The 16,260-nt window shown below is 46.1% G+C and overlaps 1 protein-coding gene and 1 long non-coding RNA gene across 4 annotated transcripts in view; both read left to right on the forward strand.

The window, feature by feature from the left end:
• Positions 1–6,570: 6,570 nt before the first annotated feature.
• Positions 6,571–8,100, forward strand: LOC111946001 (uncharacterized). The gene is made up of 3 exons (XR_002871907.2): positions 6,571–6,925; positions 7,145–7,282; positions 7,990–8,100. It is a non-coding gene; the product is annotated as an uncharacterized LOC111946001 (long non-coding RNA).
• Positions 8,101–10,212: 2,112 nt separating this feature from the next.
• The window catches only part of HLF (HLF transcription factor, PAR bZIP family member), a 35,728-nt gene continuing 29,680 nt past the window's right edge, over positions 10,213–16,260 (forward strand). Inside the window, exons 1-3 of one of the 3 annotated variants that reach the window (XM_086857003.1) lie at positions 10,213–10,246; positions 10,389–10,543; positions 11,701–12,036. In XM_086857003.1, coding sequence (XP_086713129.1) covers positions 10,438–10,543; positions 11,701–12,036 — 442 coding nt within the window. In that variant the 5' untranslated portion in view covers positions 10,213–10,246; positions 10,389–10,437. The other 2 variants (XM_086857002.1, XM_023938724.2) reach the window with 2 other exon arrangements.

Raw genomic sequence — 16,260 nt, forward strand, 5'->3', positions numbered from 1 at the left:
GGGAGAAAAGTCAGAAAGCTGATTTGGTTCAACACTTTGAAAAAAATAGTGATAGACAAGCACTTCCTCTTCATTCAGGGTCACAAACCAAATGAAATCTCACTGCTCTTGTAATTTTTCGCAGGTGTTATTGCTTGAGATTCCGATAAAATGGAAAGATAATCAAATTGGAATCCCCATTGGTATGTACCTGTTGTAAGATTAGCAATTTCACAGTATATTAATTTTTTTTCCTGGATTAGTTTAAATGTGTAACAGCACTTAATTTAACAGAGCTGCATGGGCAGACAGTATTTCAACACTGTGAACATCTGTTCTGAGTTACCAAAATTCCAGCTCAAAAACAAATATTTCCCCTATAAATCAACCCAAACATTATTCTGAGTGTTGTAACAGATGCAAAATGATTCTGGCTCCCTCTGCCCTGTGGTTTGGCTCTTTCCTTAAACTTGATGTGAATATATTTATTTAAACACTTCAAGAAATACACATCTGAAATGGCTATTTAAGCTTCCTTGGAGTGTGTCTGATGTTGGTTCAACATTTATGGTCAGTTGACAGACTGCCTTATTAACTACAGATTCTAATAATTAGTGTAAGCTCTGTTTACAGCTTTGCAGATAAACCTGTTCTGGAGCAGCTCTTAAAGTCCCACTCAAGTGTCATGCACTTCAGCCCAGGAGCACAGAATTGATGAGCCTGAGTTTGTGAGAGGGGCAGAGTTTATCTTGGGGTTTATATTCATTCTGTTTCAGTGGGCTCTTTGCCCCCATTGTAACTGCTGCTGGTCATCTTTCATGAGCTAAATGAATTAGAAGAGGTATTGATTTATCTGGCATAAAGAAATGAGATTTGTTTACTAAACATGAAATTTGGAAAGAGGCTTTGCAAGAGGGTTCCCAGTTAATGGTTTGAGAATGTGAATAAAAATATTTACTTAGGCAGAAGCAGCAGTTCCATACCCTTAGGTGTTTAATTGCATTAAGCTTCATATAAGCAACTGGGATTCAAGTTGTTGTATTTTTTTTTAATAGTTTATATGTAATAGCTAAGCCAGACAAAGAGAGAACCGAATTTGTGGTACCATAAATAACTACAAACTCCTGTAGAGAGAAAAATCCTTTTGGTTCATCCCTCCTTGCACAAAATACCCTTTGGGGGCAGAAAGAAGGCCATGCTTTGAGGGTGACATTTTGGAGTTGTTAATCATTTTCTGTCTTAAATGCTTGGAGAAAAACAGTGTGTGTGGATTAAATATAAATCTGCCTTAAGTGCAGATTGGGAAATGGGAGTCCCAGGCCAGTTCTCTCCCATGAACATGGGAACACGTGGGGCACAGGGAGACAGGAGGATGGCAAAAAGGGAGAACTGCAGGACCCAGGAGTCTGTGTCAGTCAGTGGAAACCACACAGGGGGTTCAGCCATAAGAACCTGCACTATACCCCTCAGGGATGCCAAAGTTGTTTGGAAGTTGAGGGCCACATTTTCCAAAGGCAATTTGTTAATAAGGCATAACTGTAGGAATACCAAGGAGCTACAGATATGTAAACCTGCATAAAAGTGCTCATTTTGTTCAACATTTCTGTTTGTAAAGAGATCAGAACACATTCTATATGCAGTAGGCCACATCCTTCTATCACGTTATACATTAGCTTTATATATTGTTAATTAGACCTAATTTAGGCCTCAAAAAATCTCATTAAAATTCTGATTAGTGCTTTTGGCAAGCAGCCATCTAAAAAGCTTCTATTTCTTTCTTTGATAAGTTTGAAGCCACTATAACAAACAGTAAAATAAGATCACAGCCTTCTTTCTCATGCTAATCAACATAATGTATTCTCCAGGTCAAAGTCATTTAAGGGAAAATACAGGAGGAGGACATCTTTATTTCCCTGCATGGATGCTGTCAGGTGGCTATAGAAAATTATATGTTTATGCCCTCTGGCAGTTAAAAAAACCAACCAACCAACAAACCCCAAACCTAAGAAACTTGTTGTGAAAATGCCAGTTGTAAGCCTTTAAAATCAACTTACTCTGCAAGCCAATTAAATAAGGGGTTTTTTTAAAGGTTTTAAAAATTAATGGGAATAAAAATATTACAAAGCTGGTTTAATATTAAAACAGTTCTGTCTGATGTTTTCTGCATAACTTTCTGCCTGATGATTTCCATACAGCTTGTAGTCTAAATGCCTGACCAGGAAAACATACAGACAAGAATATCTTTAGTCCAAATACAGTCATATACCCACATTGCTGTAGATCAGAGCAGATAACTTTAAAAGAAATCATGGAATAAAAAAAAGTGAAAGGCAAAATAAAGCAACAAACAACAGCAGGGCTGCTCTGCTCCTTGTGCCTGTGTATGTTGAGGGGTTGTTATGATACAGCTGCCATCTATCATTGTATTCATCTCAATTAACTTCAACATTTCACTTTAATGCAGAAAAACTTTACAAAGCTGAGCACTGCTTGAAATGGCAAGCACGAGGTGTCTCTCTGAGTGTACATTGTTGCTGTGCACATCTGTCCTCACAGGAGACATAAGCAATGAGTCTGGGCTTGCAGAGGAGCCACTAGAACTCTGCAGAGCTGCTGACACCAGCACAGGAGAGGCAGGAGGGCTCTGATCTGTCCCTGTCCCTCAGAGGACAGTCCCCAGTGTGCAGCTGCTCCGTCCTGCATCACCCTGGACACTGGTAAGACAAAGCCAACATATGATTATGGGAAAGTACCACCTTTTCCTTCTGATAAACACCCAGCCATGCCACTGAAATCCAGCTTTGGGATGCTCTCTATCTGTAAAGCTGATTCTGGGTTGTAATATACATTTTAAAGAAGTCCAACTTAATAATATTCTATTTTTCCAAGCCCTTTTAAACTGTAATCTTTAGAGTTCTAATCAGATTTACTGTATCAAATAAAGTGGGGAGATAAACACACACAGAATCCAGGGTGCATTTGCCTCATAAGACAGTGATCAGTCTCTGTGTTGCATTGATATTTGCATAAGTAGGTTTCCAAAAACCTGGGAAGCCTGGTAGCTTGTATTTAACATATTCTGATATGATATGGCAACTAGTTACCAGCTAAAATTCCTGATGAGAGATTTAAATAGAATAAAATGGGCCAAAAGAGAGGTGGTAATTTAGCAGAATGCCCCGGCTGGGAGTATCTGGGGTACCCAGGAAGGGCACTGTGGGCTGGCAGCAGTCTCAAGAATCTGCTCAGGTACTGTGTAGAACTGAAATGGGGAGTGCATTAAAAAAGACAGGGAAAAGAAAACCCCCAGTGTCATCAATATGATTTAATGAATCTAAACCTGCAGGACAAACTGCATATAGTTAATAATGTGTTTTTCTGCACTACTTGCTGCTGTTACAATAATTCTTTCATAAGAAGACATAGCATGACTGTAATGCCCTTACATTTAGACGTAATTTTTGTCTGCAGGAATTTTCCCAGTCTTCTACAAAAGGTCAGACTTTCCTTCCAAAGATAAGAAAGGTTTCTCACATTTCTGGGTTCTTAATAATTGAAACTCATATGATTAAGAACTGGTCTGTGCTTTCTGCATTTTGTTTTTTTGAGAGGGAGCAAGGTGGATATCACAGAACTAATCACAGAAAGAAATCCCAAGCTCAGGGCAGCCTAGCAAGCCTGAAGCCCAGGGCAGAAATCACTTCAGTGACTTTGAGAAATCTCGTTGGAGAGCAGGGGTTTGCAGTATCAAGCTGTACAGATCCCAGCCTGATAAGCCTATGCATGTGGAATTTTTCAGGCGAAATTCTGCCTGGCCTTCCCCAGCACTGTGCCTCCGGCAAGCTCTCTGAAAGCAGCCATTTGAAGTCAGAGAAATCTGGGTCATTGACTTCAATAGAAACTCTGATTAAAGGAGGGGATGATGCTCAGCTCCTGCACCTTTCACTCCTCCCTTCTGCTGTAGCTCTGCCTGGGGATGGGCTGTTTTATTCTGTGCTCGTGGGTGCTCTTCTGTCTCCAGTAAAACCAATGCCAAATTCCAAAATCAAACAGCCTGAGCATGTAAGAACAGCTATTTCTAAACTATCTTTCTGCAGCACGCAAGCCAAGAGTGAAAAAGGAAGAGGAATGGAGTGCAGAGGAATAAGCGGAATGATCAAGTTGTTTTTCCCATTGGCACCAGCTGGGAGTTGTCCTTATTCAGGGGAAGGTCTGACTGCAAAACGGGCCAGCTACTCCCTTGTCTCAGTCCAGTTCTGTCATCTGGCTGCTTACACCTACTGGGTCTAAATAATTCGTCAAGACACCAAAGGCATGAGGTGCCTGGAATGGCCTTGAGAGTCTGGTTAATGCTTTACAGGGGGAAGGCTGCTTTAAAAAGCAGAGCAGAGTATTTGTTCCAAAGCTGTAGTCATCACTGAGAGCCACACTTACTGAGTTCAAACCAGGTCAGCTGCCCAGGCAAGAACATGTATTTGATCTACCCTGTCATGGTAAAGGCTGCCTGTAAACTTTGGCAGAGAAAATTATTAATCTTTCAACTCACAGCATATAAGCAATGACTAGTAATACCTATCTTTCTGAGAACTGGAATGCCTTTTGGAAACACCCCAGATTACTTAAGAAAAGTTCCTCTGCCATCACTCAAAAACAGTTCCAAACCTGTCTCTCCCACATTCAATTAAACTTAAAAAAAATATATATATAAAAAATAATGAAAAAAAAAAGGCGGGGGCAGCTCATGGTTCATTCAACAGGCATTTTTTGTTTTGTGAGGAGCCCCAGCAGCTTGCTCAGCTGCACCCCATGGGGACAATAAACATCCATTTTGCAGTAATTCAGTGCTGTGGGTAGCGGCTTTCACTTGGAAAGCCAAGTAAAGGCTCTGGCCAGAACCTCTGTGGAGAGGAGGGAGGTGAGGGGCAAGCATTGCTCCTTAGTGTCTCTCGACCTTCTCTTCAAAAGCTGCTGCTTTCCAGCTCAGTTGGGTGTGGGTATGTGAGAGTTCTCATGTGGATTTTCATGGCCCTCCGCGCTCTGCGTCACATAGCTGGAAACGCACTGCCCTGCGAGGCCAGCCTGGGAACTTGCACTGCTTTGGGACAAATCAGAACTAAAACAAAGGCTGGATTTTGAGCCTCTTCCAATTCTCTCCTGTCTAGTTTTCTGGGCTTTTTGGGGTGGGTTTTGTTTTTGTTTGTTTGTTGGTTTTTTTGTGGTTTGTTTGTTTGTTCTTTGTTTTTTGGGGTTTTGGTTTGGTTTGGTTGGTTGAGGGGTTTTTTGTTTGTTTTTTGTGCATCTCAATCCTTTCATCCATTGTTTTGGCTCCCAAAGGGCTGAGATCCACTCAGTGGATGAACTAGTGGGTATTTAAGGTACTGTAAACCATTTGCTTTTTCAGTCTGTCCTGTGCCTTGACCCGAACACTTGTTCTGCATTATTTATCCTCTCCATCTTGCAGCTTGTTCTCTGCCTGCCTACTTTTGCAACTCTTTTCTCTAGACAGAACATATTTAACAGAGGAAAGAAGTGACAGTAGCAGTTCAGCTGTGACCATACAGTATCTGACTAGAAGCTTTGCTCAGGTTTGAGAGATCTCTCACGCTGCACATACAGAACGGGCTCCCATTTAACCCTGAGACAGAAAGAGAAAAGCCTGAATTCTTCAGACCACTCGATATTTAAATACACACAGAGTTCTAGATCACAAGCCAGTACAATACCTGTCTCCCAGCACAGGAGTGGGTGTGTTTCTATCTATCAGTAACCATATTTCTGCTGAGCCATGATTATGGCATTATGTTCCTGCCCCACTTTTATTCATGTTTATGGAGAAAATACACGTAGGTTCCTTGGAACATACTGGTCAGCTTGATCCCTAAAAAAACCACGTTCCCTCCAGCTTTCTGTATGAGGAAAACACCCTGCAGTCATGTTTCCAGGAGATATTTCAGAACAGAGCTCCCAATTTGCATTACAGGTTATGCCAAGGCAATGTGTAGGAGAATGGGAACTGCTGCAAAAACAGTGGGGAAAATGCATCTCATGAAGCGTGCTGGAGATTTCAACCCAAAACCTGCAGTCCCTCCTTTGTAAAGCGCGCTCAAAATAACTTGGAGCGGGACGGAGAGGGGCGGGCGGAGGTTGTTGAGTTTTCAGCAAAGGGGCACGAACAGATTCAGCCCTAAGGGCAGGACCGAGGGTGACCCAGACGCGGTGCCCGCTGTGCGCGAAGCGGGAGGTCACGACCCGGGCCAGCTCTGACCCTCAGCGCAACCCTCCCAGCCTGGACACCCCCTCTCCGGCCGGATCCCCATCCCTCGGCAGGACCCCCGCCACCAGGACGCGCCCTTTCCCCACAGGGACACCGCTTTTCCCACAGGGACACCGCTTTTCCCACAGGGACACCGCTTTTCCCGCAGGGACGCCCCGGTTTTGCCGCGGCGGGGGCGGAGCGGGGGAGGCGCTGAGGGGGCTGTGCGCGCTCCCGCCCGCCGGCCCCGCCATTGGCCCAAAGTAGGTCAGGGCCCGCGCGCGCGCGCTCACGTGACGGCCCCGCGCGCGCTGCCCCCCGCCCCGCGTGAGCGGCCGGCGGGGCCCGGGGGCGCTGTGAGGGGAGCGGGTCGCGACCTCGTCGTTGTCGCTGACCCTCTGCGTGTCCTCCCCTCACGGAGCCAGCGGTGCCTTCCCCGCCGAGCCTGCGGCACCGGGGCCAGCGCTCTTCAGGTGTCGGGGTGCCCGGTCCCCCCTGGTGGCCGCCCCGCGGTGCTCCGGACCCGCTGCGGTCCTAAACCGGCCCCTGCCCTTGGGGCTCCGGCTGAGCATCCCCCGACCCCACCCCGCGGTGGCCATCGGTGTCCGTGGGTGCTCGGGGACCCCAGGTGGGATGGTCCGGGGTGGTGGTCATCATGTCCTTAGTGCACCTTGGTAGAAGGACCCCTGAAAAGTACGAAGATTTTTCGACTTTAAAATGGCCTTGCAGATTGTCTTAGCTAAAGATAATAATCACTCTAAAAAAAATAAAATCTTAATGGAACATTAACCACGGGTTACTTGGTTTGAAAATAATTGGATATTTAGGCCATATAACTGATCCCAGTGATGGAAACAACCATGAGCAGAAATATAAACATGGGTTAAGATATTTTTTTTTTTTTTAAATAAGGCACCCATCAAGATATTTTCAATACGAAAACTAAGCAGCTGCATAGTCCTTCATAAGCCATAAAATAAACATTTTATGGGTGAATGCAAGGCTAAGAACACAAAAATCGTATTGCAATTGGAAAATGGAGAAATCCAGGTAGTGTATCATTAGCTCTGTTTCGTCTTGGCTTTACCTGGAGTAAAACCTTTACCTAGTGGGGTCAGCCAGTGGTCAAAACAGCACGAAGGAATTGGGAGCCACCTTTGGAAAAAAGTAGCAAGTGAAAATCAGTAATTTGTTGTACAGACAACAACATGCTGTCTTGACAGCCTGAAATTTAGGATATTTGGGATAAAACCTGACTGTGTAGCATAGCTGGAGTTAAATTACTGTTCCTGTTGTGTGAGAGCGAAAATAACAGCTCCAGCACCATGCTCAGGTACTCTGCTAAGCTTTGCTGGCTGGTCTTTAAATTAGGAAGAGTTATTTTGGCTTTCTCATCCAGGAAATTCCTAGCTCCTATGTGTTGGAAATGCAGGGTCTGTAACTACACACAGTGCTCGGAGAGGCTTCCTCTAGTCCCACACTTGCACTGATCTACCCATAATTTACCCCATTCAGTGTCAAGCAGTGAAGCAGTGCAGGTTTCCTGTCCTTCTGTGGTGTAGAACATGCTGTTTCTTTCTGCTGAGTTGGGTCAATAATCATAAAAAACACAAGTAGTTGTCCTCAAATTGAGGTTCTACCTGAAACTAATCTTGTTACTGGTGTTTCCCAGTATCCCCATTACTTTTACATCTTCTGTTCTACTTGCTCTTCTTTGCTGTTTATCATATCTCCTAAATGTATCTATTTTTCTTTAGGCAACATAGAAGAAACGTTCTGTACCACATCTGCATATGGATTGGCAATCACCCTAATCTTTGTGTCACTCATCTGTACCTCTGTAATTAAAGGTTTCCACTAACCATCAATTTGGCGGTCTGAGGCAACATTGGTATGTGTACAGTCATTTAATAATCCATGGGTTTTTTCCCTTGCTTAGGTGACACTTGGAAAACTCTTGTGCTGCTGCTATCACACCTGTGCTCCAGCTGTGAACCACGTGGCATCTGTAGCATCCCAAGGTTCTCCCAAGCCCTGCTCAGCCTTGCCCTGTGTCTGTTCCTGTCACTTGTCTCTGGTTCTGCAGGGCCTGATGGTCACAATCCCCAGTCTTCATGTTTTTGGTTGTGCCAGTGCAGTTTTATTGATTTGAATGTACTTTGGACTTTTCATCAGTTACTTGTTTTAGGCAGATCATTTAACCACACACTGGTCAGTGCACCTAATAATAGATCATTGAATTATATAATATCCTGAGCTGGAAGGAACTGACAAGGATCATTGAGTCCAACCTCTGGCTCTGCACAGATACCCCAAGAATCCTACTCTGTGCCTGAGAGCCTTGTCCAACCGCTCCTGGATCTCTGGCAGCCTCAGGGCTGTGCCCATTCCCTGGGGATCATGTTCAGTGTCCCACTACCCTCTGGGGGAAGAACCTTTTCCAGCCTAACCCTTTCCAGTCACAGCTCGTCATTCCTGAGTCCTGTTCCTGGTCACACATGTGATTGATAGAGTAGATGCATAAGAAGAGGACATAACTGTTCCTCCGACAGCTTTTATTTCTAAATACTGGGCAGTTTATGCACATAACTTATCTTTATTTGCTTCTAGTGAATATTTATGATTATTTATATCTGTTGATGATTAAAAGCTGACTTTTGAAGAGAGTAACAAATAAACACAGATGGTAAAACTTTGCAAAATGCAATCCAAAAGAAAACCCAAATGAGAAGAAGGGAGATACAGATGCCCACAGGCACCTGAAGGGTGAAGTTACTCCAGGATGAATGAAGTTCCAGCACAGCCTGCATGGGCTGAAGGCCAGAGCAGATGGAAAGTCAACCGTGCTTAAATGAGGATAATGGTGAGTGGGGAGGAAAGTCCCATTCAAGTGAAAACAGGGCTGGGGGGTCTTAGTGGATGACTGTAAACTGGCAGTGTGCCCTGGGGGCCAGGAGGGCAGGGGGGTCTTGGGGTGCATTGGGAAGAGTGTGCCCTCTCCCTCTGACCCTGATGAGGCACATACGGAGTGCTGTGTCCCATCCTGGGCTGCTCAGGACAACAGAGACAAGGAGCTGCTGGAGAAGGTCCAGCAGAGGCCACAAAGATGATCTGAGGTCCGGAGCATCTCTTAGAAGGAGTGTCTGAAGGGAGCTGGGCCTGTTTGGTCTGGAGAAGACTGAGAGGGGACCTCAACAATGCATATAAATATCTCCAAGGCAGATGCCAGGAGGATGCGTCCAGACTCTTTTTGTAGTGCCCAGTGACAGGATGACGAAAAATGGGTATTAACTAAACCACAAAAACTTCTACCTCAACGTGAGGAAATACTTTCCATGGAGGGTGGCAGAGCCCTGGAACAGGGATGCTGTGGAGTTTCCCTCTCTGGAGACATTCCAAACCCAGCTGGACACGTTCCTGTGCCACCTGCTCCCGGTGACCCTGCTTGGGCAGGGCTGGGTGAAGGGTTCTGTGAGATGGCAGGAGCCCTGCTTGTGCTGCTGACAGCGCTGTCATCCCGGGTGACACCCGGCACAGAGGCAGGGGGAGCTCCCTGGGAAACGCTCGCAGACCCGACGGCCGGTTCCCTTAGATCCGAGTGGGACCCCCGGCCCGCCGTGCCCCGCAGCCCGGACTTCTCTCTCACACGGCGGCAGTGCCGGGTCCCGCTGCCCCGGGGGAGCCGCCACTCTCGGATGCCCCGAGCGGGGTCAAACGTTCAGGCTCATTAACATCTCATTAACACATTCCTCCCCGTTACCGGGGAGGCGCTGCGGCCCCGCGGGGGGGTTTGGGGCGGCCGTCCCGGGGCTCTCCCCGCTCGGTACCGGCCGCGCGCGTGCCGGGGCGGGGCGCACGGGGGGGCGGGGCCGGTACCGGGGAGGGGCGTGGCCGGCGCGCCAATGGCGGGGCCGTTATCGGGCGTGACGTCAGCGGCGGCGGCGGCTGCACGTGGGCGCGGGGCGGGCGGGCGCAGAGCGGCGCAGAGCGGGCGGCGGGAGCGGCGGCGGCGGAGCAGCTGCGCGGCGGAGGGGCCTGACCCGCGCCCGGTCCGCGCCCTGTCCCGCGGCCCCAGCGCCCGGCCCGGCCCCGCGCCCGGCTCACCCGCGCCGCGACAGCGGCCACAGCAAGGGGGAAGGAACCGCTCGCCGCGCAGCTGCCCCCTCGGGCCCCCTCTCCGCCGCCGCGGGCAGCTCCCACCGACCATGTCGCGGCCACTCCCGCTGAACCCCCCGTTCCTGCCGCCCACCTACGGCGTGCTGAAGTCCCTGCTGGAAAACCCGCTCAAGCTGCCGCTCGCTCACGAAGACGGTGAGGCTTCCCCGGGACCTCTGGCAGCGCGCCCCTGTCCTGCCGCCACTCGTGCTCCCTTTTTCCCTTCCCTCCGTTCCCCCCGCCCCGGATGCTCCCCCGGCCATGGCCCCCGGGACGGCTCGGTCGGGGCGCTCTGCGGGAGCCCCGGCCCGACCTAACGGGACGCGTTCGGTGCTCCCATTGCCGCTCCCGGGGGATGGACGCCAAGGGCGCTCGGTGCCTCGGGTAAAGGGAGCCGGCAGAATAGCGAGCCGCTCCCGGCCCCGCGTCCCCCGGTTCAACGGGAGAAAGTTGCTGCTTCCCCGGGAAGCGGAGGCAGCTCGGGAATACCCGCACCGTGTATGGCGAACGGATCGAGCGCGCACGAAAAGCAGAAACCGAGGGAAGGTCTTGCAGTTCCTGTCTCGTCTTTCCGAGTTCCACTGCCAAGCAACTCGCAGGATTTCACCGGGGCTGTTGCATGAGGTTAAAAATAAAATGCTGCGAAGGCTTGGTAGCTGACAGGAAGCTTTATGAGTTCAGATTCTTGCAGATCTTGCAGAGAAATCAGGCGTTTCCCTTATAAAATGTGCACTGAAATCGCTGGGGGCTATACAAATGAGGAAGCCTCAGTTTAACTTTTTTTTTTTTTTGCTTCTACCTTTGAATATTTTGTTGTCTCTTGTGCACATCAAAACCGTGTTCTCTCAGCCTTTGCCACTGTATGTTAGTAACATTTAGAAGTGCAGAATTTGAGGACTACTTTGCTTGTGCAAGGACTAACAAGACTGGGACCTTAGTTTAGAAGAATGACGGGATCCCAGGGATTTTAGGCTAAGGCTTCCTTTTCAATAGAATATATCAATAGCTTCCAGTTTACTGGCATACTTAAATGTTCACTTACAAGTTTGTTAAGTACTTTTCGATGCTGACATTCAAAGCTACGCATGGAGTGGAATTGTTAACTAAAAGCAAAGCACAATCTCAAAAATGTAGTTGGTTCCCACAGAGGCACTCTGTGACATGATCCCTCAATTCTCTTCCAAGTCAAAGGAGTTATTTTTTTGAATTGAATATTCCTTTCTTACACCCGAGTACAGCAGAAATAATAGAAATAGTAATGATAATGGAAATTTACTGAGTTCTTACATATTTATTATGTGTTTTTGTTTAAGCATTTGGTAAAGAAAAAGACAAAGAGAAGAAGTTAGATGATGACAGCACCGGTACCACAGTCCCTCAGTCAGCTTTCTTGGGTCCAACATTATGGGACAAGACACTGCCATATGATGGAGACACTTTCCAGTTGGAATACATGGACCTGGAAGAATTCCTCTCAGAAAATGGCATTCCACCCAGCCCAAACCAGCACGAGCCTAGCCCACACCAGTCAGGTCTCCAGCAAGCTACCTCAGCATCACCTTCTGTCATGGACCTCAGCAGCAGGGCTTCTACTTCAGTCCATCCAGGCATGGTGTCGCAGAATTGCATGCAGAACCCGGTCAGACCAGGTAAATCAGCCCTTAGAGCTTCCCTGTGGAATTTGGCATGAACCCCTCCTCCCCACTGTAAATCACTGCTTCTCCCTGTGCAGCTGACAGGCAGCTTAGAGCTCAGAGGATTCCTGTCACTCACACTCCAGCAAACCAAAACAATAGCTCCAGTTATCGCTAAGCTGCTCCGCCAGGATTTTTGTTTAAATTGTCAAAGGAAAGCTCTGGGAATTCCAAGGAAATTTGGCTATCTTACTTGGTATCTTAGCTGTTACCAAGTAAAAAGACCACAGACAGAATGGCATAGATGCCACAGTGTTAAAAGAGCAGGGAAAAGGACTGTGAAAGAGAATATTCCTTCAGCCAATATTTCATGTGAGAACACAGGAGTGGGCAGTTACTCTGGAGTTAAAGGTTAATGCTTCTTACTTGAAATTTTGGCCATAATCTTACTCTACTGTGCAAAGTAAAATTTGCCACAGGAACTGAGTTTTGGAACAACATTATAATCTTGCTTAGATTGGCATAAACTGAGTGTAACTCTGACCTGAGTTCATAACTTGCATCTGTAGTTCACCTTAAGCTTAAGAAAACACCGTTGAGTCCAAGGCCTGGTTGTAATGCACAAATCCAGCCCATCTGATGTCAGTGGATGTCTTTTATTATTTTATTAGCACTTGAGATCATCCCTTTAGAGACAGCAGTCTGAATCCAGAGTAACTGCTCTGGCTTGACACTAGCATGGCTGAGATCATGGGCAGTGGAAGAGTGTCAGCGCTGAAGTTTGGGAAACATGGAACTTTGCCTTTTTCCTTAAAAAAAAATACAGAGAGTGACTTACTTATTGTGCTGTTCTGCTCACAAGAGGTGTGCTAGAGCAAAGTGTGCTCTTGGCAGCAGGAAACCACTCCTCTCCCTTCTGCTTGATCGTTTGCCATGCTCAGCGTGCAAAGTCATTGTCAGAATCATCTGATATGGAGGCAAAATAAATAAACAGAGAGGCAAAAGTTGTGGAGCAGGATGAAATAGAAATGTCTTACAAGCCTGCAATGTTCCTGTCTTGTTAAAAAGAAATAAAATATCCCCCAAAGCTCCCCAAACCTTTCAACAGACTCCTTGCCCCCCCATCAGAAGTGTGTGTTTAGTCATGGATTTCATCTACTTACTTTTACTTTGTGTGAATTTGACTTTGCTTTGTGTTTCAGTTTCAAGGCTTTTCATGGTTAACTAATAACTTACAAGTGTGTCCAAAGTTAAAATATATTTGGAGTAGGGAAGAACAGAACACGAAACCCGTTCCTTTTTCTGAACCAGCTTTAAAAATAGTGCATATGTGCTACACCATTTTCTGTCACTTGTGCACACACAAAATTAAAAGCAGATAATCTGTCCTCATTCTCTTTTTTTTTTTTTTTTTTTTTCAGAGGAGCCTGGTAGTGAGCCAGGCTTTTAATGATCACCTGTCAGAATTTATTTGTAATCAGCTATCTGTGTGAATTTTCAACCCATTGATTTTTTTCAGTTTTTCCTGAGCCCTTTGCAGCTCAGGGTTACAAACTTACCTCACTGTGCACTTTTTTACTGTTGTAAAGGATGTTATGTCTCTTGGGGTCAGATAAAACATCTACATTTGCAGGTATTTTCCCCAGCACCATCTTCCTTAACAAGAACAGATTTTATTTTTTTTTTTCAATGTGGGTTTTTTTTGGTTTTTTTTTTTTAAAAAGGGAGGTCATTTCACTTCTTAAATTATATTTTCTTGTCCCTCATTACAGATAGAAAGTGTGACTTAATTTAATCTGGTTTATCACTAGGTTGTTGAAATTTGTACATGCTGTCATGTGGAAATCTTCCTTTGACAATCAGTGCTTAAAAGAAGACCATCTCACACTTTAGCATTTGGGCAAGTTTGAGAATATAACAGCACATATTTTTAAAAAAAATTAGTGAAAGTAAAAATGAGCATTTAAGAGTTATTTAAGGGCCAAGGCAAATGTGCTGCTTTGAAATAGGGATGTAAATGTTAACATCATTATAATGTTAATGTATCTTAAGACATTTAAACTAGATTTTTTTTTTTTTTTGTCACATAAAGAGAGGTTTTTAGTTGGTGTGAGCTGTAATTCCAGTATGCATAGTCTTGTGATTTGTGTTACCATAATGAAGCAAAGAACAAGTAGTAGGAAGTATACAATTTCAATACAGATTAATTCCATGTGAGCTTACAACTTTCAAGAAAAGTGAATGTTTCAGGTGATAGTAATTCTAAAAATATTTCACTGGTGTGTTTTCTGAATTTTGCTTCACAATGGGAGTGTGTTTGAGCATGTGGGGCTGAGGAAGGGTCCTGATTAAATGTCTGTGTGGGTTTGGCACCAGGGTCCCTGTCTGTGCCCTGCCAGGGCTGGGGGACGCTCCCCCTGCACGTGGAGCCCCGGCTGTGACTCTGTCGCTCAGGGATGCTCCTGGGCCAGGGATGGTCCATGAGAGAGCAGCATGAGGATTTAATTTTGTGCATGTGTTCCAGCACAAGCCTCATTTATCTGTAGGAGTGAGTGGTGTTGCCCAAACGTGTTCTGTGATCAGATCTGCACTGGCATTCCCTGAGTGTCATCAGGTTCAGCAAAGCTGTGCTGACCCTGACTGTGGACGTGACATTACCAAAATCCTCACTGATTTTCTTTCCTTCTTGCTAAAAAAATGTAGTGGCAACAAAAAGGATTTGTATGAATATAACTTCATTCTGTATTTCCAGCAGAGATTGTCTGGTCAATGGAAAGATGTTTAGGTTCACCAGTTTATCATCTACAAAGAACAAAGCAAACACCTATTTCCCATACATTTCTGCTCAGAGATTATAGTTACAGAATTTTCTGGCTTTGTTTTGATGAGGGACACAGGGTAACGACTTGCAAGAGTGAAACCATATATTTATCTTTCACAGTGCTGATTTTGTTAATAAAAAATAATACTTTGATTGATTTTTTAGCATTCCAGACCAACATTCACTGTCATGTGCAAATGCTTTTAAAACTTCTTTTTTGTCTTGGTACTGGATGATGGTAGGTTGGTTGAAATCTGTGGTCTCCTCAGAAAAAGGTTTTCAGATTTTTATGAAGCTTTTAAAGTAACCCATTACTGTAAGCACACTTTTGTGGTTCTTCATCTGTTGCACACCTCATGTAGTCTTTTTGTGGAACATAAATCTCCGTTTAAAGGCAGAGTCCTTAAGGAAATTTGGAGTAATTTTTAGCTGTTTGTTTGTGAAGGGAGGGTGTATATTTTGCAGGTAACTAGTTTGTTGTTGAGTTTTACCTGGCTCTTTTCCCCGTGTAGCCCTGATGGAGGTGGTTGGGGCAGGTGCTGTAAATGGTTTGAAAGGTGTGAATTAGAGAAGCATCAGCTAGATCTGGCAAAGAATCCTAACTAGAAGGTTTTTGAGATTTTGTGGTTTAGATCTGAATTTTCTGTTTGCCACCAAAGCCTTGGATATGAGGCTGTGTCACAGGGATGCTGCTGGCACAGTGATAACCAGGTGTTGTTTCTGCCTTGCTCCAAAGGAGGACAGAGGTTTTGGGGGTCTCTAGAGAGCTCTCTCCTTCTTTGTGTTCTCTGATGATGGTTTTCATCAAGTCTTCAAGTCTTCACTTCAAAAAAGTAAAATTTGAGGCACATTAATCACATCCCAGCCCCCAAAGATTTTTATGAAATGCTGTGGTTTATTTGATCAGTCCAGATATTCCATCTGGAGTGCGGTATCCATGACCTCTGGCTTCTCACGCAGGACTGAGCTGCAGTGAGTGACAGCAGGCAGCACTGGGTGGGTTCCAGGGGTTTTTGGAGCCCGTGTTTGTGCCAGGCACAGCAGCCAGCTGGGAGAGGCTCGTTCTTGCTCCATGGAGCTCATCTCGGGGTGAGGGCAGCCCCCAAAGGGTGTGTGTGCAGCACTCCCTGTATTGCAGCCTTCCTTCCCCTGCATTTCTTAATGTGACCTCCTCCTCCTCCTCCAGCACAGCTTGGCCGAGCCAAGGGCAGCATTCCCGGCTTGCCAGCCTGTGCGTGGAATCCTCTCCTAAGCTTTAATCATTGTTTACGAGCCGTCCCTGCGCGTTGCAGGAACCCCTTCTCTCCCAGAGCTTCTCCGCAGGAATTTCCCGACCTTTGGCCTCCCACGTGAGGATGGGAATGAGCAGCTCCAGCGCTGCCGGGCCGGTAGCAGGGTCTGTTCTGCACATTGAGCCT

Source organism: Cyanistes caeruleus, chromosome 19 (assembly GCF_971803275.1).
Source record: "Cyanistes caeruleus chromosome 19, bCyaCae1.hap1.1, whole genome shotgun sequence".
NCBI lineage: Eukaryota > Metazoa > Chordata > Aves > Passeriformes > Paridae > Cyanistes > Cyanistes caeruleus.